General features: G+C 41.7%; 1 protein-coding gene across 2 annotated transcripts; it reads right to left on the bottom strand.

The window, feature by feature from the left end:
- Window positions 1–746: 746 nt before the first annotated feature.
- Window positions 747–20,310, bottom strand: mgarpa (mitochondria localized glutamic acid rich protein a). 2 transcript variants are annotated; one of them, XM_086131637.1, is made up of 8 exons: window positions 20,123–20,310; window positions 18,754–18,854; window positions 15,145–15,250; window positions 13,758–13,775; window positions 7,987–8,241; window positions 3,811–4,865; window positions 3,141–3,187; window positions 747–2,998 (listed from the first exon to the last, which is right to left on the bottom strand). In XM_086131637.1, exons 1-7 carry the CDS (start codon window positions 20,196–20,198, stop codon window positions 3,152–3,154), a joined length of 1,647 nt encoding a protein of 548 aa, XP_085987763.1. In that variant the 5' UTR covers window positions 20,199–20,310; the 3' UTR covers window positions 747–2,998; window positions 3,141–3,151. The 2 variants fall into 2 exon arrangements, with proteins under 2 accessions (XP_085987763.1, XP_085987769.1); XM_086131643.1 differs by lacking the exon at window positions 3,141–3,187.
- Window positions 20,311–25,988: the final 5,678 nt, after the last annotated feature.

Here is a 25,988-nt window from a genome sequence, read left to right on the forward strand (position 1 = left end):
AACTGTTGTTTTAATAAATGAGAGTGAACCATGGCGCACATACATTTAAATCAGAGGAGAGAATTATGGGGGTATGATGAATTATTCAAATTTGTATCTATTATTTGGGAATAGGTCTTGCCGGAGTTAACCTGGCAAAAGAACGAATTCCCATGCATTTTCCACATTAGTTTTTTTAATGTATTGTATGGATCTGTCTGATCAATCCTAGTACAATACCGGTACTACCATTAAAGTCTGATGAGGATGCACACCTTGTCGATCATAAACAATCAAAGGGTCAACCTTTCCCAATAAATAAATAGTCACCATCATACAGGATTGTTATGTTATCAGTGCTATGGTAAATATATTAGGGAAGATATTACAAGTATAACATTATATACAGTATATTCTCTTGAATTACTGTTATGTAAAAAGTTCTGTAAAGCGCTTTGTTACAGCTCCAGCTGTTGTGAAAGCACTATATAAATAAACATGTATAGTGTATGTGTGTGTGTGTGCACGCATATATTCAACATCTTTAGTCCAAGCCTGCACCGCTTACAATATGCTCTTGAGCGCCAAGTAACACTTATCTAATACATGTTATGAAATTAATGAGAAAAGTATTAATACAAATGTACTCATTCTAACTTGGGTCGGTGTTAAAAAAATAATAATCTTGGGTCAGGTGTTCAGTTTTGCTTGGACAAAAAAAACAAACATTTTTTTAAAATCTCAAAATAAAAGTTCAAACAACAGAATCTTGTTACCCCCAAATCCAATTTATTCTGCAAGAAAGGGGAGAATCACAGATCACATTGTCTTGCCTGTAACACCATAAACAGAAACGTTTAGTGTATATTATCAATATGTACACAAACACTGCAGGTCAAAATGCTAATCTCTGAACTTTCACAAATACCGGAAAATAACACAAGACAAGTGCTTAAATAAGTAGACATTTTTGAAACCTGGAGACTAACAGAGCTGCGGCTTCTGAGTGAATGCTTTGCACCTCAGGCAATCAACACAGAAATATCTGTTTTAGCATCAAGCCTTGATATCATACAACACAAGTGTCTAACTCAAGGCCAGGGGGGCAAGTCCCAGCCCACCACATCATTTTATGTGGCTCACTGAAAGCCAGTAAACTCTATGTTCCTTGGTCAACGTTTTTTTTTTGTTTTTGCTGTACAAAAATTGCATTCCCCATCACCACCACTTTAACCAGTTTTACAAGCATTTATTAAAACCAAATCCCTTTTAAAAATAGCATTGAAAATAGTATTTATCGTAATTACATTAGCTTGCCACGATTTTACATCACTGATGATCTTCAAGGGCGGCCCAGTGACCAAGTGGTTCGTGCATCGACCTCACAGTGCAGAGGTACCGGGTTCAATTCCAGCTCCGGCCTCCCCGTGCCTGCATTGGTTTTCTCCGGGTACTCCAGTTTCCTCCCACATTCCAAAAACATGCACGGCAGGCTGTGAGGCCACGACCCTTGTGAGGATAAAGTGGATTGGAAAATGGATGGATGGATGATGATCTTCAGGTCAACTAGTTAAACACATCCATACAATTTCTTTGGCTTTCATGGTCATAACGACCCTCTGACAGAAACCCTGAACTACCACGTGGCACGTGACCAAAATGGCTTTGACAAACATCATCACATTTTCAAGGAGCATGATGCTTATACAATTCTCCTTTGTGGCATTAATAACTCTCAGAGTGAGTAAAAGCTCAAATTACCTTTCCTTATCAATCTTAATTTGCGAAGAAAGTAAAACTGACAGAAAGAGCAGTTATAAAAATGTTAAGATATACATTATTCATCAAATAACAATGTCCCCAATACAACACTATATTGGTATTAAAAAAGAAAAGGAAAACATTTGAGACTACAAAACACCTCAACAGTGTTGTATGCGGTACAGATGTGGGTATCGCGGCTTAATGTTGTGTTTGTTAAAAAGGTGTTAAGTACAGTATCAGGAAGTGTCTTGGGCTATTGTGTTCATTTGATTTCCCTCATTCGATGCAGAATGATAGCGCAGGTGTCCAGTTCCAAACAAAGAGAAGGTAAAAACCTGAGTTTGGAGATGGGAATGTTTGGTACAGTTGACCAAGAACACTGTAGATTCCCATCACATGTAGCTGGGTATTGATGAGGACAATGCAATGAATTATGAACATATTCAAATGGAGCGACCATGAAGTAGTAAACGCTAACAGTAGGTGTGTGAGAATGGGAGCGAGGGTCGGGTTTGGAATGGGGGATGTAACGACTCCCAAAAGATTTTCTTTCAGATTTGACTAAATGACATACAAAGTGTTGTGCACACATGGAGTGTACACACTAGTGTTGCAATTCGGATACCCTGGCATGGTCACGGATATACCTTGAAACAATTGTGCCGAAAACAAAGCAGGCATTGCTTTATTTTTATGGTCAGATGGATTTTTTTTTTAAAAACCAAAAACTGCCAAGGAAACCTGGGCATGCTACTCGAAAGCAAACTCCTTCAGCATGGTCTGCTTTGAAGGGTGCCTTCTCCAGACTGCCTGTTTCTGCACTTTTCACAGATGCTCAACAGGATTCAGATCAGAGCTTTAACAACAGTCCAAATTTGCATCCGTGGCTATTCTTGGGTGTTTGTGGCAGCGAGTTTTGGGTGGATGAGTTGACTCGCCAAAAAGCTCCAGTTTAGTTTCCCCATTTGTCCAAAAGACATTCTCCTAGAAGGGCTCGGATTTGTCAGTAGATATTTTGACAAATTTTCTATTTCAATTACCATTGTGGATTTTTCTTTCTTTAAAAGGGGACCAAGAATTCTGCCTGTGCGCATTTGAAAAATTGAATAATCACTATTGCATGGACTGTATTCTTCACATTGGTAAGCTGGTCAACCCTTTTATATCACATTTGTGTATTTGTTAAAGATAAAAGTTGGAACAGGCAAATTCCTCTTCTTCTGCTACACAGGAAACATCACTCCAGAACCGTTTTCTGTGATGAAGGACAGGAAGGTATTCATTATTAATATCCCAAGTGCATCAACTTTAGTTCAATTTTCAATTCAATTCCATCATGGGCACAACATAGAAAGTATCTTATTCTTTCATGGTAGAAACATTTTGAAGTGCAGTACCTTTGATGAATTTACTGCATTTGGATCCTAAGAAGATGTCGTTTATCCTGAGCAGCAGAATTTGAAAATCAATCTTTGTTTCCATTAAGCTCAATATGACCAAATGTGCAAGTGTCACATAGGTACAAAATGACTGGCACACACATCATCATTACAGCAACGAGAGTAGAAAGCTTAATCTGAGTGGCTGGTACTTCTCATCACTAGTCAGATCTGTGGGATTTGAATTTTTCTGCCCAGTGATCCAGATGAGCCTTTAGGAGGTCAAACAACAACGCTGAATAAGACAATCATTCACATTAGTTAATGGCAGATGTTTTCAACTGGGTTAAGGTCAGAACTCTGTCAACCTTCCATTGCACACTGCGGTGCAAGCAAATCATCATGTAACTGATGATGGCGCTCTCCTTGACATTAAGCTCAATGCTAGACATGTGCAATTGAACAAAAAGTCCCGGGGAGCTGAAATACTAAAAGTCAAGATGAAATCGGAGGCCAAGTCAAACCACTTTAAGTGCTTGAATACTTTTGATCGTTTATCATATTGAATAGAAGGACTTTGACATGCTCCCCAACAAAATCATAACTACCGGTACTATTTTCCGAAAAAATTGAAACATACTGCATTGAATCTTAATCTGAGTGATCAATGCAATACAAAATGTTGTACCTCATCTTCTGGTGCTGGGATGATTCTTCCACTCATTGGTGCCACTCCGAGCACTTTGGCAGACTTTTCTGCCTTAACTGTTCCTTCCAAAACCACAATTATGTACTCTCGCTTGGGATCTTTTTCTCGAGCCTCCCCCAGAGATGATGATGTTTCTTCCACCATCGAGGTAACCAAGTCAACATTTGATTCTTCTCCTGGAGGAACCCCTGCCACTGCTGCTTCAACTTTAAGTGGCAACGTCTTCTCCTCAACTAGCGGTGACACCCGAAATATTGTGGGGGGTGCCTGGACCACTGATGCAGTCTCTTCAATTGCTGGGGGAGAATCCACGAGGGGCAAAGCTTCTTCCACCACCGGTGCAACCTCAACAATGTATGGGGCCTCTTCAACCACTTGGGCAGGGACAGTTGGGGATGGGACATTTTCAGTTGCTGGGACACACGCAACAGGTGCCAAGGCCTCTTCAGTCACTGGTATATCCTCCACCAGTATTGGATCCTCCTCAAGAGCCTGTATCATTAAGACAAGAGTTGGGGTCTCCTCAACCACCGGTGCAGCCTCCACAAACACAGAGGCCTCCTCAGCTGAGACAGGTGTGAGCACTTCCTCAAGCACCACTGACGACTCGGCTACTGCTGGTACAACCTCAACTTGTGCTGAGGACTCTTCAACTGCCAGCGTGAAGTCCTGTGGTGTTATGGACCCCTCAGCTGCTTGTGCGACTTGCAAATGTATTGGAGCCTCCGTCACTGCTGGCGCAAGCTCAAACAGTTGTGGAGCCTCCGGAGGTGGCAGCATGTTCTCGACCAATGATGAATGCTCTCCCGGGGTTTGGACCTGCTCTACCGCTGGTACGGCCTCTATTTGTGCCGCAGCTTTTTCGACTGCCAATACGGCCTCGACCGGTGATGGGGGTGCCTCCTCATTCAGCATTGCTGGTTTTGCCTCAACGAATGCCATTACTTCTGGGGGCAGAGGTACATCATTGACTGCTGCTTCAGCAACAATTCCAGCACATACCATTTCTTCCTCTACTTCATCTGTCAGCACCACTGCAAAATAAAATCCAGCCATCTCGCCGTCAATGATGCTTAAGTTTTACATTGCTGTATTCAGCTCATACAACACGATATTGTTAGCGAAGGGGAGCAAACATCAAATGATTTTAATTGGTTGCTGAAACCTTCAATGTACCTAACATTTAACTTTGCATTCTAAATTTTGACCATAGTTACCTCTGACACAATACCATCATAAAAACATCCATTTGGACAAATTAAAGACAGAAGTAATCCTTAATGGGATAGCAGCTTTATTTCATGGCTCTATCACTTATAAATAACTGTTCACAGTGCTCATGGTGCAGCTTATTTGCAAAAAATAAATATGATCACATATTGAATAATTATAAATTGCACACAACATTGACATTTAATTCAGAAAAAAATAGTTGCACTAATTACATAAATATTAATGACAAGTAAATAAACCCAAGTCTAATGAATAAAACACGATTGATTTTAAAAAAGATGTCTCATTACACTGGTAGCTTCCTATGAATACATGAATACCTACAAATTAAATCACAAAATAATATTTAATTCAGTAAACAGATTAACTGTATATCTGTGTGTGTCATTTATCTTGCAAAGTCAAAGTAGGCCAATGTTTGCATTTTGTGTGATCACATTTATTTCACTCACAACTGCAGCGAAGCTTACCCCCTCCATCTTTATGTCATGCAGTATGTAGGATTTCAAACCATTAGCGCTAATTATCATTCGACGTTATCACTTTACAAAATCAGAATTTTACTCCATCGAGGACGAACGATTCACAGATTAAACCCACTTCAAAAAATACAAGACACACATAACGGTGCATCCACAGCACTTCACTTAGACCACATAATCCCCAGTAAAGTGAATTCAGAAATTCGTTCCTAAATAAATTCGAAATGATGAATTAGATTTGAATGTTTCATTTGAACGTGAAAAAATAAAAAAGCAACCATCGGGCAAAAATAGAATCGGAGCACTTAACACCACTTTTCTATGCTCAAAAAGGAGTGGGAAGATGTCTAGACTTGTGTAGACACGTTTGAAGATAATTGCTGAAAACATGCAAAAAGGAAAACAACAAAAAGATGAACTATTACTCAGTTGTGGAGATATAGCGGCAATCTATTTCTCACCATTTCAATTTTCCTGATTGTTTTTTACGGCCAACACACTTTGATGTCTAGCATGAGTGGCCCATTTAGTATATTTAGTGGAATCAGCAGTGATCCAGCACAACTGCGACATGCAGTGAAGTGGCGAGCGGCGTGGGAGCGATGGCGAACACAGCTTTATCAAGACTGGGAGTTACGCCACAATTTGGGAATGGATTCGGATGCTTGGGCTTACAAGTGTGCTTGCACTGTTCAAGCTTGCAGCTGTTCATTTCGGACACTGAAGATTAGGAATTTGATGGATTTGAGGACGAGGATTGAAAAAAAATTCCTAAATTCATTGTTAAACACTTCAGTAAAGTACAGTGAAACTCCTTTACAACGAAATCATGTTTGCAGCAAGAAATTTTTCACACCAGGGGTTTTTTCACTGTAGCAAATTTGATCTCAGATGTAAACACACACACACACACACACACACAAACGTATGTGTACACCAGTGGCGATTGCTCTGGGACTGCAAGGGAAGCTCAGCTTCCCCTAAAATGTCAAAGAATAAGTGATCAAATACATGAATGTAAATTTCATTGTGTGTACATGTCATTAACTAAATATGCGCTACAACGTGCTCAACTTTTGTTCCGAATCAGCTTCTTCTTACTGGTTACGACGCGACTCACTTCTCATTCATTCCCGCAGCTTCGCTGTGCTTTAAACGGTGGACGCTGAGCGTCTACTGCCCGGACGCTGAGCGTCTCGAGACAACAGGGTAGGTTGTCCCAATGTGTTGAACGGAGACGAGCCATTGGATACAAACCGTTTTTTGTCCCGCCCACGGACGCTCGGCGTCTCTGGGACTGGGTACTGGATGCTCAGTTTTTCTGCATCAGATTGGATGATCTGTCTGAGCCTGTGTTCCAGTTTGATTGACATCGAAATGAGCCAATCACCAATCTTTTAGTGTAGGCATCCGTGGGAGCACTTTCAATTCTCATTCTGTTCTAAGTTGAACTGGAGATGACTTCTAATCATCTTAGCGACACTCTTTTTGTTGAAAACGATAAGCGACGAATTAATCTTTTATTACTGGTGGGTTTTATTGTAGTTGCTGTAGTTGTAGGACACTCGTTAAGTTCCTGGAAAAGACGCCTTGTTGGTATGACAGGGTTAAAGATAATTTTCTTGAAAAGGAGCGGAGAGTAGAATTCGCGTTTATATAAACGGACACATTTTATGCTGTCGGCCAAAATTGAGCTTCCCCTCCTTGACAGACCAGCATCCGCCACTGGTGTACACGCACACACAAACGTATGTGTAATCTGTTTAACAATAACGAATACTTCCTGGACTACTGCACATGTGTAAACCAGTGTGGTGGTTGCTGTTGCCGTTTCCGAACGAAGCGGTAGAGGTCGCTGGTGGATTAGACTTTGTTGTAGTGAATCTCGTCGCGAGGCAAGAGCAAAGAAAAAGATTTCATATAATGCAACAGGGGTTTTTTCATTATATGGGGGGTAGGAGAGTGGGAATAGTGTTAATGCATGAAGATTTTTTCACACTAGGGGGTATTTTCGACCATGTAGGTTTCGTTGTAGAGGAGTTTCACTGTACAACCAAACTCAGTTTTGTTCCCGCTACCTTTTTAAAAACATACTCTAGCGTGCATGCATGCATGCTACTGTATTTTTTAAGCTAGCGTACGTTTTACCATGCATCTTATGTAAGTGTTAAATACAGAAATAGTACTCGAAACTAAAATGCATAACGCCTTTTAATACGGCACGCCGTATGGTCGTGAAAGTACGATAAGAGAAAATGAAAAGTGAAGTGCTGTGAATACTCTCCGGATGTATTTGTATTTTTTCAGAACAATACAACCTTTTAGCAGCAATTAACCCTAATTTAGACTGACTATGTGTGAATGTGCGTCACCTTTGCGAATGTGAAGAGAACTCAGGCCTCAGAGGTAGCTGTGGCCTCCTTATGAGAGGAAGTCATACCATTGCTTTTGGGGTCCTCCACGGCAACTTGTTCCGCGACGTCGTGGGCAGCCTCCTCAACAACTTCGGCCACTTGGACTACTTCATCTGCAATGACCTCCACTTGCTGTGCAGCTGCTGCAACCTCTTCTGCAATCTCAGCAACACCCTCAGCACCCTCAATGACAATTTGCGCAACTTCTTCCACTACAGTCTCTGACTCGTTGTCAGCTGCTGCGACTTCACTGGCTTCTTCTACTTGTTCCTCTTCATCCCCTACAATACAAAAGCAAGGCTATTATACTTGGTAGAATACTCATTTGACTGCTGAACACATTTCTAGCGTATCACATGGCTATGCACACTGCACCCTATCTGCGAAAGAGCCTCACTGAAAGAAAGGTGGTGGCTAGTTTAATTCATGAATCTTGGACATGCAGGTTTCAAAAACTGCCTGTAAAAAAATGAATAAAGCTAATTACATGCTGAATACTGTTTTAAAAACAAATACGATAGACATTTGGAGGGCAAAAATTTGGGGGGGTGGGGAAGCGCCTTGATTCCATCCAACTTTTCATGTCCTGTCAAAATTGAATAATTGAAGGGACACCAGCCCTTACTTACTGTCACGGGTGGCTCTAAAAAGTTTAACCAGGTGTGGCAGGATGTTCAGTTGGGGGGGGCAGAGGCTATACCCCCCCCTCCGCCTCCCAACACCCACACGCCCGACTGCGTGCACATTTCTAACACATTGTGCGTGTGTGTGTGTACGCACGCGTACACACACACACACACACGCACGCACACACGATGAAGATGCCCTTGCCACCCTGTCAAAACGCCTATGCTTACGCTAAAGGTAAATCAGTTGGGTAATAATATCGAGGACAATCAGATTCGGAAAAATGAATTGAAACTTATAACATTTGTCAATTTTGGATGGCACAGCCAAATGTGAAGGCATGATATTTGTTTTAAAGTTAAATTTAACATTAAGAAAACAATGGTTTGACCTGAAATTGAGGAAAACAGTAATTTTCTTTCTTCATTAAAATGACTATAGTTGCATGCTATCGTAAATAAATGGTGTGTCATACATGCGGGAATGTCCATCTGAAACAATGAAAAGTTGAATGAAAGAGCAACAGCCAGTAGAGCTTAAGTTTGTTTGTATCAATTTCCCCAAATCCAAAATACTTTCCAAATGTAAGCATAACTTCCGTGAAAACAGATTCCACAATAACAAGCATCACATGCAAACAGAAGGGAGACAAGGCAAGGAAGGAAAAGAAAAGGAAACTATTGTGGATGATAAATTAGATGACAAAGGGGAGAAGGTGAATCTCGTTTCTTACCATCCAATTACCAAGCTATCAGGATCTCTGCAAGTGATTTAGGTTAGTGAGGAGAACATTGAACAGCAGCGCTGGTACGATGCTAAGTGAAAATCCCTCTAACACGTAATCATGAATGCAAAACACAAAACTGTGCTCCAGAAACCAATTAACTCTATGAAGCACAAAATAAATTACTAATGATGGATCTCCTGTAGGCATATTGATGGCAAACAACCCCAATTAGAGTGTTTTTTGTTTTATTATCCATCCATCCATTTTCTGATCCATTTTATCCTCCCATTTGGGGGGCGCTGGAGCCTTTTCGGGCAGTAGTCGGGGGACACCCTGAAACGGTTGCCAGCCAATTGCAGGGCACACAGAGACGAACAACCATCCGCGCTCGCACTCACACTTAGTGGCAATTTATAGTGTTCAATCAGCCTGCCATGCATGTTTTTGGAATGTGGGAGGAAACCGGAGTACCCGGAGAAAACCCATCCAGGCCCGGGGAGAACCAACTCCACACAGGAAGGCCGGAGCCAGCATTTGTTTTATCATAAAAATCCAAATTGCAATTTCCATATTTTTTCCCCTTCAATTATAGAAAGCGCAAAGGACAATGAAAATATTTAAAACAAGTTCTGCCTTCATTCTACGTTTCCTTTTTGGGATTACCGGTAGCTTTTTTTTGGCTGTGTCAAATTACAATTTGACACAGGCAACATCATTTGCTTGCATTGCACTACTAACTTTCTACATTCGTTGGCAGGACAGGCGATAAGGATTCTAGAGACTGCTGCATTGGTGTACGTACAGTAATCCCTCGCTATAACGCGGTTCACCTTCTGCGGCTTTGCTGTTTCACAAATTTTTTTAGTGCAGTTTTTTTATGTTGTTTTTTTTTTTTAAACAGTGAATTGTGTTCCGCATCCTGATTGGCTAAGGGACTGACCAACATGAACAGTCTCCGCACCTAGTCTCTGTACAGCTTGCCAAATTTACCTTTGCAAGTTTTTGGTCTTTGGTTTCATTGTATCAGTGGCGGATCCTGGTCTGTCAAGGAGGGGAAGCTCAATTTCGGCCTACATCATAAAATGTGTCCGTTAATTTATACGTGAATTCTACTCTATGTTCCTTTTCAAAAAAATGAAAAGGATCCTTTCACCATAAGATCGGTGATTGGCTCATTTCGCTGTCAATCAAAAAGAGATTCAGCCTCAGACAGATCATCCAATCATCATGCAGAAAAGCTGAGCTTCCGGGCCAGCCCATAAACGCCCACTGTCCATAGACTCCCGGAGACGCTGGACAAAACCAGCATTTATCCAATCACTCGTCTCGTTTCAATGCATTGGGACAACCTACACTTAACTCTCTAGACGCCCAGCGTCCACGCTGTAGACGCTCAGCGTCCACACAGTTTAAAGCACAGTGAAGCTGCGGGAATGAATGAGAAGAGAGTCGTGTCGTAACCAGTCATAAGAAGCTGATTCGGAACAAAAGTTGGGCGCGTTGGAGCGCATATTTAGTCAATGACATGTCCAAACAATTGTGCGTACACACATATTTTTGATCACTTACTTTTTGACATTTTAAGGGAAGCTGAGCTTCCCTTGCAGTCTTAGAGCAATTGCCTCTGCATTGAATACATAGTTCAGTGTTGTATAGTAACTGTAAATAAATAAAGCTGACGATCAAGTACAACTTTGTCAAATGTGCTGTACGTAAAACATACAGCACATTTTTATTTTTATTATAAATCCTACTTCACGAATTTCACTTATTACGGGTTCTTTTTGGAACGTAACCCCCGCGATAAACGAGGGATTACTGTAGTTCATTCTGCCAGTGCAACCTTATTGTTATTTATTTATTTATTTTCAAGGGGCGGGGGGGGGGCAGCATAAAAAGTGTGGGTGCACCAACATTTCCTCCAATGTGGCTCCTTGAATACTACTTGCAACATTAATAACAATACAGCAATAATAATGATGCAGTCATCATCATAGTAATAATAATAAGAAGAAGAAGAAACAGAACAGTCTTGATTTATAGAGGGCTTTTTAGATTTGCTAAAACCTGAACAATCTAGTTAAAGCATTTCTACTTCGAACATAATGATGAATAAAGTTAATTTGAGTTGCAAATGGCACAAATTGAAGTTGTTTTCTCCATTTTCTGCTAAAATGCAATCTATTAATTTTTGATACCACTTTTCCTTTTTACCACTGGACCATAATTCATCTGACTTCAGGCAAAAGGCGGTGAATACCCTGGACTGGTCGTCAGCTAACCGCGTGATAAATATAGACAAAAAAGCGTTCACATTAACACCTAATGACAATTTAGAGACTTTGATGAACTACAATGCTTGTTTTTAGAATGTGGGTGAATGCCAGAGTACCTGGAGAAAACCCATGCGAAATTCACAAGGCAGGGCCCAAGCTGGATTCATACCCCCAACCGTGCATATCGCCACTGTCCTGTGAAAAAAAAAAACCTGTCCATTTTTGTCAGAATTATTAATTTTTAACTGTTAAAGGGGATGTCCGAAATATAGACACTCCACTATTGTTAAGAAAAAAAAATGTAAATGACAAAAATGGTCATTGTTGTTTTTAAAAGGCCGGCGGCGATATGCAAACACTCCACAGAAAGAGTTGGGATACTGGGCTTTAAATGACCTCGCGCCACCTTACCTCTCTGAGCTCATTCGTCCCTACACACCTGCCCGGCGCCTCAGGTCTGTGGACCAGACATTATTAGAAGTACCAAGAACCAAACGGAGGCTCAGAGGGGATCGAGCCTTTTCCGTTGCTGGTCCCTCTCTCTGGAATGACCTCCCACTGAACATTCGGCAAGCCCCCTCGCTGCCCATCTTTAAAACCCGCCTCAAAACTCACTTGTATTCTTTGGCATTCGACTCAGCATGACTTAGATTTGTTCTTGGTTTTACTGTTTGGTGCCCACTACCATCTTTGTTACTGATTATTGCTTTATTGTTGTATTTATGTTAGTTGCTCCATGTACAGCACTTTGTATGCAGCGATGGCTGTTTGAAAGTGCTCTATAAATACAGTTGAGTTGAGTTGGGCTTGTACTACTTCCTTATTGCACAACTTGAATGGCAGCTAAATGGCAAAATTCCCAACAGGTGTTTGGTCCATAAATTGGCCAAAACATTTTCTGGTTCTTTAGAAGTAGTGTTAAATTAGTCATGCTGTTAACATTCTCACATGAGACCAAGACAACACCTAACAAATGAGCAACAGGAACTCATCATTGTGAAGCTTCAAATAGCATGTCCTCAGAGCTAACATGGCCACTGCCTTTAGAGTGTCATCAGTAGGTTGCAACAGATATACAGAGAGACTGGACGAGTCACAGAAAGGCGAATGGTCGATTCATGGATCAAACACATTCGTGGATTTTGACGTTTGGCTACTTAGAGAATTTCAAGGTGTGCAAACTTGTCCTGAAACAATGGACAGTTGGACACAAGAATTAGAGAAAGTACAATTTTGATCACCAGTTTAGGTTCATTTGGAAATTTCATCCAAAATCCCTTACGTTTTGAGAGTAGTGCATAATTGCTGCGCATATCTTTTAAATTAATCCAAATGTGACCAATGTCAAAGCAGCCATTGCATCTTTCAGTTTTTCTTCGTGCCAACTGGACATCCCTCATCGAAACAACCCGTTTTAGGGAGGCGCAAACTGGTGTTTGTAACAATTGGCAATGTTGTTCGAAGTGGCTATTTGTGATTTGAAGTCCATATACGGTCCTTTAAGATTCACCAACATTGCTCAAAACTGAAAAAAGTCATGTCTGATGCGCTTGAGGATAGAGGGAAAGAGATTTCCTTTTCAGATCCAAAGAGTCCAGTTTAAGGTTGAATATCCGTTGACAGCCAGGAATAGACCTTAGCATTACAATTACACTGAAAAAGGTAAAGAAAAAACAGAAGGGTTACAGGAAGTAGGACAAATAGTTCACTTTAAATAAACTCCTTAAATCTGAGTGAAACCACAACGCTAATGAAAAAGTAAATGTGGGCTTAGTTCTGTCAAGTCCTTCTGATAGATGTGTTGAGGAAATGATGGCAATACGAAACGTTTTGTATACAGCACCGATAATGTACCAACAAAACACTTCGGTGGGAAAAAAAAATGATATTAAATAGTGCAGAGGAAAGATTACACAGTAAGGTAAGCTTGGAGGGTAATCACAAGAGGAGGTTTCTTCAATAAACATGTGATCACAGATCTCATTCACAAGACAGGTAATGTGAAGGACGGCATTTCATTCCCACCGTTTAAAAGAAAAATATACAGAAAATATTACAGGGACTTGGACAAGACCCAAAATTTCTGTGAGACAAGATGCGAGCATTCACGTCAAGTTATCAAGCAATGATTAATAAATGAACACGAATCATATTCAAATCAACTTACCATCTTCAACATCCTGGCCTGCAAACAACAGAGACAAAATGTCCATGTTATCATTTGGAAAATGGCAAACATACAGACACCCTGTTTTTATGAAAAACAAAAGCCAGAGACTTTTCCTGGATGTAAGTATTGAAGAATAAACAAAGGTTATGGATTTTCTTTCCTACTGCAAAAGGTCCTGGACAATTTCATTTAGTGGATTTTTTGAAAGGTCTCCTAAAATAACCAAGGCCAGGCGACAACAAGGAGAGTCACAAGTGCAAGTGCAGTTGTACAAATGGACAAAATTCTTGGTACCCCTTTGTTAATAAAAGAAAAGAACATGAAGATCAAGGATGTGCCAAAGCAAGCATTTTATTACACAGGGCGTTGGCCTGGGCACAAAAACAGTGAATAAGTACAGACAGGCCAATTCACTTGCTGTCCAAGTCGCTGCCACAAACTAATTTAGTCGATCTCACTGGCCTTTAACTCAGTTTGAGGGTTGACTTTTGCCGTTTAGTCTTCTGTGGTCTTTTTTTTTCCCATTTGTTTCTGTCTTTTTTATTGGATTTGTGCCCAGTACTTTGCTCAACCGTGTTGTTTTTAACCCTTTCGGGGACTTCGGTTACGACAGTGAACAGCTTATCATGTTATCAGGTTACAGGGTGCATGAAAGTGCTCAATAAATAAAATTGAATTAGAACACAGGATAGGTACCAAAAATATTCTTTTAAGAGATGCCTTCATGACCAGTGAATCGCTCATATTTGCGTAAACCAGGGGTGCCCATTACGTCGATCACCATCGACCAGTAGATCAAGCACTGGTCCCAAGTCGATCCGAGGGGTGTAGAAGGAAAAAAAAAAAAACATTTATGTCTCTGTGCATGTTGGTAATACAGTTTTTGTGTTAATGCACACTGCACCCTAATCTTTCAATCAGTCTCACTTTCACAAAAAGTATTTTAAAAATAAAATCAAATTAAGCAGGTCATCTTTAACCTATGGTGACGTGTGACTGCGTCACCGGAAGTTGTTAGCGCTCAGCAGTTGCAGCTTGTGATCAGAGTTGTTGCGCTATTTCTTTTATCATTGTCATTATTCTCATTCAGAGTTTGTTTTGTACAATTCACCGAGGGGACGGGCAAAGAATGGGAATCTGGAGAGCCGAGAGAAGCATTTTAAAACGGTACGCGTGAGCTACGATCATTAGCAGGCTGCCCAAGTGTGTCGCATGCCTCAGCGTCAGGCTATTGCTCATCATGGCGTGCGTATGCGTGCGTGCGCGGTAACGGGTCGATCGCGGCAGGTTGGTTGATCGAAAAGTAGATCTTCAGTCCAAAAGGTTTGCGCACCCCTGGCGTAGACACTGTACAACTCATGGTGGGATACAAGTAGGTACTTACTCTTAGGAGGCCATGGTTTAGGCGTCCATTCTTTCTTGGGTCTAGCATTAATTTCAGAAATGCGATCATTGAATCTGGCACTGTCAGTGGACACAGTGTTGAAAGCCTGAGGAGAGAAATTTCACAGTCTTAGAACAATAACAATTTGACAAGATGTGGATTGTACTATCACAACATTAACACGGCTCATGCATGGAGGGTTTCCTTTTACATTTAGAGCTGTCACATAGGAATCATCTTTATTTGCCACGTATATAAAAACACACAAGGAATTTGTCTGCACAGTTAACAACCCGACCAAGTACTGTAACATTAAAAATAACAATGACCAATAGAAGGAGACAGAAAGTGAAGTCCGGTAGTTCACTGCTTCGTGCCATGAGTTTCTTAGATGGTAGGGAAGAGAGATGAGCAAAAAAACAATTCCAGCCTGTGCCCCACTCAATGGGATAGTGTAAAAAAATTCTTGCATCCACATTAAAAAAAAGCAGGAAGCTGGGGATGACAGTTAAGGCAAAAGGCAGCACAAAAGAATAAAACAAAGGGGAGAGGATCAGAGCAGAAAGTGAACACCTCCGGTGAGAGCCAAAGCAGAAAGTCAGCATTTATTTATTTCTCTTTGCGATCTGGGCTGATTGGAACGTGATATGTATTAAAAACTAATCATCATTTAAGGTGATGTATTGTGTATACAGTAGTATGTATGTATGTTGGATGGTTGGATTTGTTTTCTAACATTGCTAAGTGAAAAAGCATGGCTTCAAGGAAGTGTTCGGAACAAACACAGATTTATGGGCTGGATATGTGGACGGAGTGAGATCAGGAGCTGATCTGTGAAAGGTACAGTTTCCATCTATCTAATTGACAAATGCTCGCCATGGAAACAGAGAAGTGAGCTTTTGCCTCTTCCACCTGTTGTTGCAGCCAAACATCCATCCATCCATCCATCCATTTTCTAATCCCCTGATCCTCACAAGGGTCGTGGTGCGCGCTGGAGCCTATATCCCAGCTGTCTTTGGGCAGTAGGCGGGGTACATGCTCGCTGTGTATTTGTAGCCAACTTCGTCATGTTGACAGCAGGCTAATATAGCTCATATAGGTACATAAAGCATGTGTTGCCTTCATTATAAGGCTTTTTATTTTTTGCGGCTCCAGACTTTCTGCTCCTGGCCCCCCCACTCCCACCCTTCCCTGCTCGCCGCTCAGTCCATGTGCTGTCTTTGTCTGACTTTTCCTAGCCTCCTGTCGTATTTTCATCCTAAAAACAAACATGGAATTGGTGGGCTGGTCTCTCGATGCCATCGACAAAGTTTTCTCGACGAGAAGAGCAGGCAGTGGGGAGCCTACTTGCCCCTCGGGGACTTTTGCTGCTGGGTACACCCTAGATCCTTGGACGAAGCGGAGAATAGTGTGCCTGTCAACACTGTCCGTTGAGGATTTGGATGACATCTACATTATCGGCCTTCCGATAACAGGTATGCTGCTGTTTGGTGTTAGCAGTTTCCTGATCAATCGCAAAATTCAACCGACGGGAGCGGCTCTATTGGAAGTGAAGAGGCTGCCGGTCTAAGGATGGCATAGTGCGGATATAGTCCATAGTCCAACACTCAGACTCAGACTGTGCTCAACCACAAACTGTTGCAGTTTTGGAGCGTCTCTGCAAGATGGTCAAGAACTTTGAGAAACTGGAATCCGTGCTCAAATATTGACAGAAATCACGGATTTGGCTGATCGACGCCACTAAAGAGACATAAGCCACGGGCTCAAGGCTGTCTTAAATTCTTGGGCAGCCTGCTACCAAAACAACATCTGCTATCTCGACCTTCCCCTGATGAAAGTATGCACGGAAGCTAGTCCCCCACCATCACCCCCTCCTTCATACACTCCCTTGTATCACCGTCTTCATTGTTTATGTCTTGTGACCTGTTGTAACTGTCATATGCTTGTGCAGGGTTTTTTTGCCGAACTCAAATTATCCTCAAAATGAGGATAGTTCGAGCGTGGTTTTTTTTCTCCCCCTGTCCCTCGCTTGTGGTTTCTTTCTGACTTCCGGGTTGAGTGAACGCCGGTGCGTTTGGCTGCCGCTGCTCAACCCGTGTGGTTTTGTGTTGTTTGTTATTGTAAAGTGTCCTTGGGTGTCTTGAAAGGCGCTTATAAATAAAATGTATTATTATTATTTTTATTATTATATTTGTTTTTTGTTTATTTTGGTCCAATAATGCTCAACAGTTTGGGTTGGCGACCCCTGCGCTAACCGGTACAGCTCAACACTATGCAGTAATTCACTTTTTTTTCATGTTGGCGATGAAATTAATCTATTCAAAACTGATCATTTCGTGAGAACGATATTTGTATGAAGGGTACCTTATTTGCCGCCATGGAGGTGCGATGATGGAGGCTATGATTGCTGAGTTAGCAGCAAAACCGCTACATGTTCGGCAAGCAGTAGTAGCCGGCCAAAAGTAGTTGCTAAACTTGCTATCACTTGCCGTGGCTACGTCTCGCTTCGCCTCGACCTGCCGACTCCCCAGATTCAGGTGACATAAGCAGTCCCTTGAAGCTTTTATGAGACGTCTCCGCCATTCACTTATCGGAAAAACCTAAGACATGCTATTCGTTGTGTTGTGATGAGGCTCAAAATAAACGCTGTTATGCTTGTATAGTTTGAAGGCATATCAAGCATACCTTGAGGACATTGTTTGTTTGTTTATCTTTGTTAATAGCTAATTACTACATTTGTTTTTTGTTCTTGGTCAACACAATAGTATTTATTTGCATTTACCCACCTCAATATTTATTAGTTTCCATGAGTTTTAATATTGAACCATATGTTTGTTTAGTACGGTGATAATATATTGTGATTCACTGCCCTGTACAGTCGAACTTCGTTTCAAAGTACCCCTTTACAACGTTTACTACCCCTATAACGTTTACATTTCAAAGTCCCGATTGCACGATATTCATTTGCTGTTTGCGAACAAAAAACACCTTTACAACACAAAGTTAATTATAACGGCCAGATTTTTCCCACAAAATAGTGAAAACGCCTTTGTTACAAGGAACCGTGGGAAACCAACTGCCGCCGCAAACTTGCGTATGAACAAGATGTACAGCGGGATCAAGCTTATTTGATGAATTTATTTATTGCATTCAATTTGCTGCAGATGACAAATGACAATGCGATATTCGATAAAGTGACATGATAACTGATCTATCATCAAACTATCTACAAGTATTTTTGCTAATTTTCAACCATTTTAGCCAATGTGCCCCATTTTTTTCATTTCATGATTTTAATATCCGTCCATATTAAGGTTGTGTTCAGAGATTTCCGGAACAAAATATGGACAATTCAAAACAGTTGGCAGCTCTGTTTTATTTAAGAATGTGAATAGATTTTTATTGTTTCACTACTTTTACAATGGATAACACATTTTTACACTTGCGTGGCCAGGTTAAGGTTAAAAGGTTCCAAAAATATTCTTCAGGAAACTAATTTGAGGTCAGCTGGCTAGAATAGGCTGTATTCGACCCTAGATAGCACTGTATGTTTGATCGTAAATAAGAAATTCAAAATGATAATAGAGAAAAGGGGAACCCACAACTCACATATGATACAGCACCAACTAAAGCTCCACCACACAGCACAGTGTAAAGAATGTTTTCCCCAGACCCGCCAGGTGTTGATGACATTTGCCTCTGTTGCAAACCTGGAAAAACAAAAGCCCAAAAAAAATCTAATTAAATAAACAATTACACAAAACTGCATCATCTGCTAAGCTAACAGAAGACTGTTTATCCACCAGTCACATAATAGGCTAAATGCAAATCTTGTTAACGGCGACAAATCAGACTAAGAAAGTGACCTTGCGACAGTCACAAATGGTAGAGGTTGAAGAGTATAGCAACATGGTGCAGATTATGTAACTACAGTACCTTGTATGTGACATCCATTGTGTCAGAAATGGCTACAACATCATTTTTCTTTATTATTGACTTGAAATCTTCGATAAATTCATGATAGCAAAACGAAAAATCATATTAAACTGTACAACGAACAAAAAAGCATGATCAATACAAAACATGCACCTGTCAAAATGAGCTTTCCTATTTTGATTCGTTTATCGTGCAATAAATAAATTCATCAAATTAGCATTAACGTGCTGTATAACAGCCTTACTGAACACGAGACAATCGACCGTGCATACCTTCCTGAATGCTTACATGATTTAAGAATGACTAAATATCCGGTATTCTCATTGGCATGTTGTGGACTGGCCTTATTTAATAAAAGCTAACAGAAAAAGTAATTGAACATAAATGTTTGTGTTTTTTTTTTAAAGTGAAGCCGGTGTAAACAAGTGATTAAACGTCTTTCAGCACGTATTAGTTTTTGACCCAAGCAGGAACTCAAATTAGGTTTAAGTAACTTTGGGGCTTCAGATTTACAGAACTCTGATGCATTCTATCGATTTGTCGACGGTCACACTCACATACCACGTGTCCCACAGTAGCAACCATTTCTTGTATACTGTGGTGAAAGTCACACACACAAACATACAGAAATCATACCTGATCGTTTAAATGAACTCTTTCAACCACGCCAAAGCAAACATATGATTGAAAATGTAACACATTGTACCTTGTTCGATACTAGACGGAAAGCAAGAATAATTATGCTCGTTAAACGTCTTGGTTTCCCAATGAATTTTCCTAAACGTATATGCACATTTGTATAGAATGAGTAACCATCACAACGCGAATAGAAATTCTAAAATAACCTTCAACTTTCAACGTGGGACTTGACATCGCTGCAATGAGTGCAGGACTCATCTGGAACAACGTGTACTATTTCCCTGGTGACACTCGTGGTCTCGTTGAAAAAGCAACGCAACCGATCCATGGCGTTGTCATGCGTTAAAAAGTAAAATTAAGCGATGACAATATAAAAAGGGCTTTGTTGTTTGAATGGGCTCACCATCGCGAAGCAGTTTGAAGGTTGTTCTCTTGGCTAAAGGTCCACACCTTCGCCAGGCCACTCTACAGGCATACATCTCTGTTGCGTAATGCGAACGAACGTGAGCTTAGCAAGTGCAGAACAGACAACCCGGGCTTGATTCACTATACTGTACTGTACTGGGAAACGTGAGAGAGGGTCTAAGAACCTGTTTTAGTTTTCTTCTTTGGATAAAGAGTTGGACCATAAGATTAAATGTTCTTTGTCGCCACCTGTCGTAGCGGAGTGTACTGTACTCCTGTCTCGTACCGTACTCAATATGGCAAACGGATTGCATATTAAAATGCTATATTTGCCTGTCATAAATTAACTTCGTTTTTCTGACTACTCGTAATTAGATTTGTATTTTTGGAATTATCTCCCGGAACGGTGGTTAAATAGGTTTACTTTATTGACTGTTGTGAACAGGAATTAATAGGCTGCATTCGTTAATATACAGTACAGTACCAACAAGTGTTTTTCTTGAGCATGAGGGGTAGAGGTGTCAAATCCAGGTCTAGAAAGGAAAAATCCTGCCTCAATTTGGCTTTAGGCATAGGTACCAACGGGTTGAGTTTAAGTACCTGCAGCTAAAGTCAAACTCCGCCAGTGTTTTTTTTTTGTTTCTGAACCTGGATTTACCACCTCCCGGTGTGTGTGTGTGTGTGTGTGTGTGTGCGTGTGTGCGCGTGTGTGCGCGTGTGCGTGTGTGCGTGTGTGCGTTTTCGTATTTTTTCATCCATCAATTATCTGAACCGCTTTATCCCCACAGGGCTGTGGGCAGGCTGGGCCTATCCCAGCTGTCTTGGAGGAGTAGGCGGAGGACACCCTCAACTGGTTTTCAGCCAATTGAAGGTCACAAATGGAAAAACAACCATTCACAGTCACAATCACTAATACAATCACAGCTCGGTACAAAAAAAAAAGAGTGTTCAATTACCCTACCATGCATGCTTTTAGGGCGTGCGAAGAAACCGGAGTCCCCAGAGAAACCCAACACAGGCACAGGTAGAACATGCAAACTCCACATTGGAAGGCCAAAGCAGGATTTGAACCCACAACTTCTGTACTGTGAGGGGTACATGCGAATCAGTCATTCACCGTGCCACTACCTTGAAAATAAATAATATCAATTCAAAAAACAATCAAAATAAAGAATGGCCTATGTTATATAGAACTCTTACAATATTTATCGCAAAGAAATGAAGTTTCTTTGAATGAACCCGCTTGAAACAGACTGTTCTGCCTTTCAAGGGAATTTTGGTTCATTAGTTCTTAACTGTTATTTTGAAAACCATTCTTTTATTTTGGCGCAAGTTATGTAAAGAAGGAAGTGTTGGGGGCTCATGTGATATTTGCTCAAAGATTGGCTGGCAACCATAATTTGCAAAGCATCGTATTCTGGTTTTATTTACCTATACAGTATTAAATTGAACTGAATTATGCATTTAGTGAGACACGGGCGTATGCTTCACTGATTATCTTTTGTCATTTTTGATGGCAGGGAAGCAACTGGTGTGATCAAGCTCTTTTTTTGCACGGATGCGACTTTTAAAATATATTCTAAAATCTCAAGTACCCACTGAAGGGCCTTCACATACTGCCGGGGGCATGTATACACCTATTTGAGAACCATTAAATCAATAAAACAATGAATACCTAAATGTAAAATTTATGACTGCCCCCCAGAAAAAACAATTTGGTTTAAACAATGATTTTATGTGTCAAAAAACCCTCATCATCTAACCATATGCGTTGCAACAAGTAAACATAAACAGTCAACAAGAACAACAGTGCTTCGAGGTTTTTTTTTTTAAATTGACAAAAATTCCTCATGGCTCTGTCAATCACTGTAGCGATGTGGCATTGTGCATCAAACTGTAGATCACGAGAGTTCAGGACAGCTTTTTTAGACTTCCCTCAGCAGTTTTGCCCTCTGTGAGTACTTCTGTTGGGTCACACCCAGTGTAGTGATTGTTTTCAGCAGTTGGAAAAATTGATTCTCACACTTGTTGCTGGCTATTCAAATGAAATGCTGTGACAAAAAAAAAAACCCAAACAAAATAAGCTCTGAAGAACAGTATCAAATGCCCAAGTGTTGAGCACAAAGACTTTCAATATGTATGCAAAAGTTTAACAGGCTATTGATGGTTCCCGTTTTTAACAATTTTACCTTGACTTTTTTATGTTCTACAGATGGGTAGATTTGTAGACACTCAGGACAAGTAGAGAAATCAGAACTAATCTTGCTTTTTTTTAGGTGGAAAAACTAAGCCTCTCCAGTTTTATCTGCATTCTTGTGCAATGGAAGACTGTTTGTATTTGTCATGTTTCGGTTTGTGACCAACAGGTGGCACTGTGGGGCTTTACCCTGCAGCTGCACACCTGTTGGTCGTTAGATAATTAGCGGCTTTAAAAGAACTCCCTGCCCGAACACTCAGTGACGGGTCATTGTTTGTTTGTGGCTGTTGGTATGCTACTGTCATGTTTGTTTCAGTCATGTTTTGGTCATGTTTTTGTTATTGAGAGGTTTTAGTTTCTGCCATGGTTTTTGTTTGTTACTTTGGATTCGTTTTGTTTTCATGACTTTGTTTTGGATTTACTTTTCTGTGTTTTATCAATACACTTCTTCAAATACACCCTGCTCCTCTCTGCCTGCTTTTTGGGGTCCACTACCACCTCGTAGTGATGGGTCCATGAGGCCTCATGAGGCGTGTCGACACAATGACACACTGTGTTGATACTGTGCTGATACTGTGTCGCTGACCACTGCCACCTGCTGGACCTTCAAAATCCCTGCAGCCAACCCACTTGACAGACTGAACAGACTGATTTGATGATGAAGTGTATACAATGCACTACCTCACTCTACCCACAATAGCCACAAGCGCCATTGTTTATGTTGTTGTTTATGCTGTTTATATTGTCTATACTGTTCAGATTACATGTCTTTTTTTATACAGTGTAGCTGCTATCCTTTCTTAGCGGTGTGTGTTTAATGCACAGCATGTTTGCATGCATATATGCACTGAGGATTGAGAGGAACAAATTTCATCTATGCTGCATGTCATACACAAAGCATATTTGACAATAAAGATGACCTTGACCCTTGACAATATCATTCACATCCATGCATTCATATTGTATCATTCAATGTGTTTCAATATTGTGAAAATCATGTGAATGAGGATGCTTGTGGGCTTTGTCTTCACAAACTTTGATTTAGAAAAATAAGATGCTCCAGTGTTTTAAATTTCAGTCTGTTGCGTTTAATGCATGCTATTTCCCCTGTTGTGGAGAACGCACACACACAATGGAATAAGACATGTCAAAAATCCGAGAGGCACTTGGTGAGACAAGATTTGAATAAATGCCTTATTGTCCAAAAGGAGATCCAAATGGCTCTACACGGCGGACAATTTGTGTTTGTCCGGAAGCTGCTCCATAATATGCACGTACTGTAGCAACGTCACTCGAGTGAAGCGCGTCTCAGCAGTCTATAGTCCCCTGGTCTCTGCTGTGCGCGCGTGAGCGCGAGCACGTACTCGCGGCGCCGACCCAACCCACACCACATATTAAGCTTTGAACTACGACAACAGCTAAGCTAGCCTAGCCGATGTAATGATGGTCAGCAGACAAGGTTTATGTTTTATGTGACTTTTAATAACAACGTGGCAGAGTTGTCAAACATGCAGTGTGCACACTCGCAGTCACTTCCTGGAACTCCCCCTTATAGGCGGGACCTGTCAATCAACTGGAGTATGACGTACAGTACAAACTTTCATAAAGCACTTCTCATACAATAATAGCCTATTATATGACAGCCGACACGACGCTCGAAGTCAGACGGACACATTTTTTTTAATAATCAGTGTGTTTTCCGTATTGCCCAAACATATATTTTTATTCGAGCGAGGGTGAGGTCTGGCTTGTTTCGGCAGTCGGCATCGTGTCGCCAGACGCACCTCCTTATAAACACTGTGCGGGCTTTTGCTGCGTCAACGCCCCCTGCACTGAGTTGACGCCCCCTGGACTGAGTGGCGCAGCCTGGACTGTGCCAAGCAGCCTGGACTGTGTCGACGCAGCCGATGCAGTCTAGACTGCGCAGGTGCAGTTCACGTGTCAATCACGTGATGTAATGAAGCAGCACATGCACCGACACGTGGATTGCTCTGTGAGCCCGACGCATGCGTCAACGCATCGGTGTCGCTGGACCCATCACTACCACCTCGCAACGTGACAGAATGACCCGACCACCTGGACCCCGCAGGTACTAAGGACTGGTCCCTATTCCACCATGTGCCTGCCGTAGCGCATCTGCGGCCGACACCCTTTTCCTTTTCAGGCAGCGCTGGTGATGCGGCTGTCCTGTTTTTGTCTCGTCAAGCCGCGTCTACGGTGGGCCGAGCCCCGTCCGCGTCCACGTTGAGCCGAGGCTCGTCACGTGTCTGTTCGAGCTGAGTCACATTCACGTTGACGACGAGCCGTGCCACGTCCACGCCCACGTCAGGCTGAGCCCCTGTTCATGTCCGGCTGTCCCATGTCCCCCGTTACGTCGCGTTCCGTCCACGTCAGGCCACGCCCAGCCAAAGGATTGCCGTCGCTTTTGTTCCTGTTCTCCGGCGAGGCAAGGGTTGCCGTCGCTTTTAGTTCCTGTTCCCCGGCGAGGCAAGCCTTCTGGACAACTTTGGGATGTCTGGGATCCGTCCGTTGAGGGAGGGGTACTGTCATGATTCGGTTTGGGACCAACAGGTGGCACTGTAGGGCTCCCCCTGCAGCTGCACACCTGTTGGTCATTAGGTAATTAGTGCTTTTAAAAGGACTCCCAGCCCGACCACTCATTGTCGGGTCATTGTTGCTTTTTGCTGCTGTTTGTTTGTTTGTTTGTCATGTTTCTGTTTTTGATAGTTTTGAGCTTCTGTCATGGTTCTGTTCCTGTTAGTTTTTTGCCACAGTCATGGTTTTGTTTTGCTACTTTGGATTAGTTTTGGTTGTTAGCACTTTTGGATTCAGTTTTCTCTGTTTTATTAAATATAATTCGTCAAGTTCACCCTGCTTCTCCCTCCTGCCTGCTTTTTGGGGTCCACCACCACCTCGCAACGTGACAGTATCAGCATCATACTTCTCACTAAAGTGGACATCATCTTTTTCTCGTTTTATTTACTCTGAGAAGTAATGGAGAAATTGTCCGATCCTAAGGCAGTAGCATCACCAAAGGGGTGTTCACACGGCAACTTTTACTCCGGTGTAGCACCGGAGCTGCCCCCCGTAGAGCGTTCACACATACAAAGTTATACCGGTGTAGCCCCTGAAAACAGCTTAAACCGGAGCAAATTTAACCCTACTCAGGAGGTGGTTTAAAAATTTGCTCCGCAGTAAATGTTAGTTTGCGGGTCAGCACCAATATAAAATGGGACGTGTGAACTATCGTATTGCACGGCCGCAGAAACTGCTGTGTGAATGCAAGTGGGACTGCTTCTCTTTAGTAAGCAGCTTTATACGTGTGAACGCTCCGCAAAATTTACTCTGGTGTAAGATATATCGCAACAAAATACATCGGTGCAGCACCGATACAAATGTGTGCCGTGTGAACACCCCTCAAATGATGGGAAAATAAAGCTTCAAATTTGCTTCTTGAACGAGTTATTGTATTTTTACTGTGGTGGAGGGGTTTGTATGTTCCAATGATGCAAGGAGCTATGTTGTCTGGGGCTTTAGGCCGCTGGCAGGGTCAACCATGGCAAACAGGTCCCAGGTGAGGGACCAGACAAAACATGGCTGAGAGACCCCTTATTACAATTAAGAAAGTTGGATCTCGTTTTCCCTTGCCCGGACACAGGTCACCGGG

Source organism: Hippocampus guttulatus, chromosome 2 (genome assembly GCF_054856545.1).
Source record: "Hippocampus guttulatus isolate MCC_2025c chromosome 2, RoL_Hgut_1.0, whole genome shotgun sequence".
Classification (NCBI taxonomy): Eukaryota; Metazoa; Chordata; class Actinopteri; order Syngnathiformes; family Syngnathidae; genus Hippocampus; species Hippocampus guttulatus.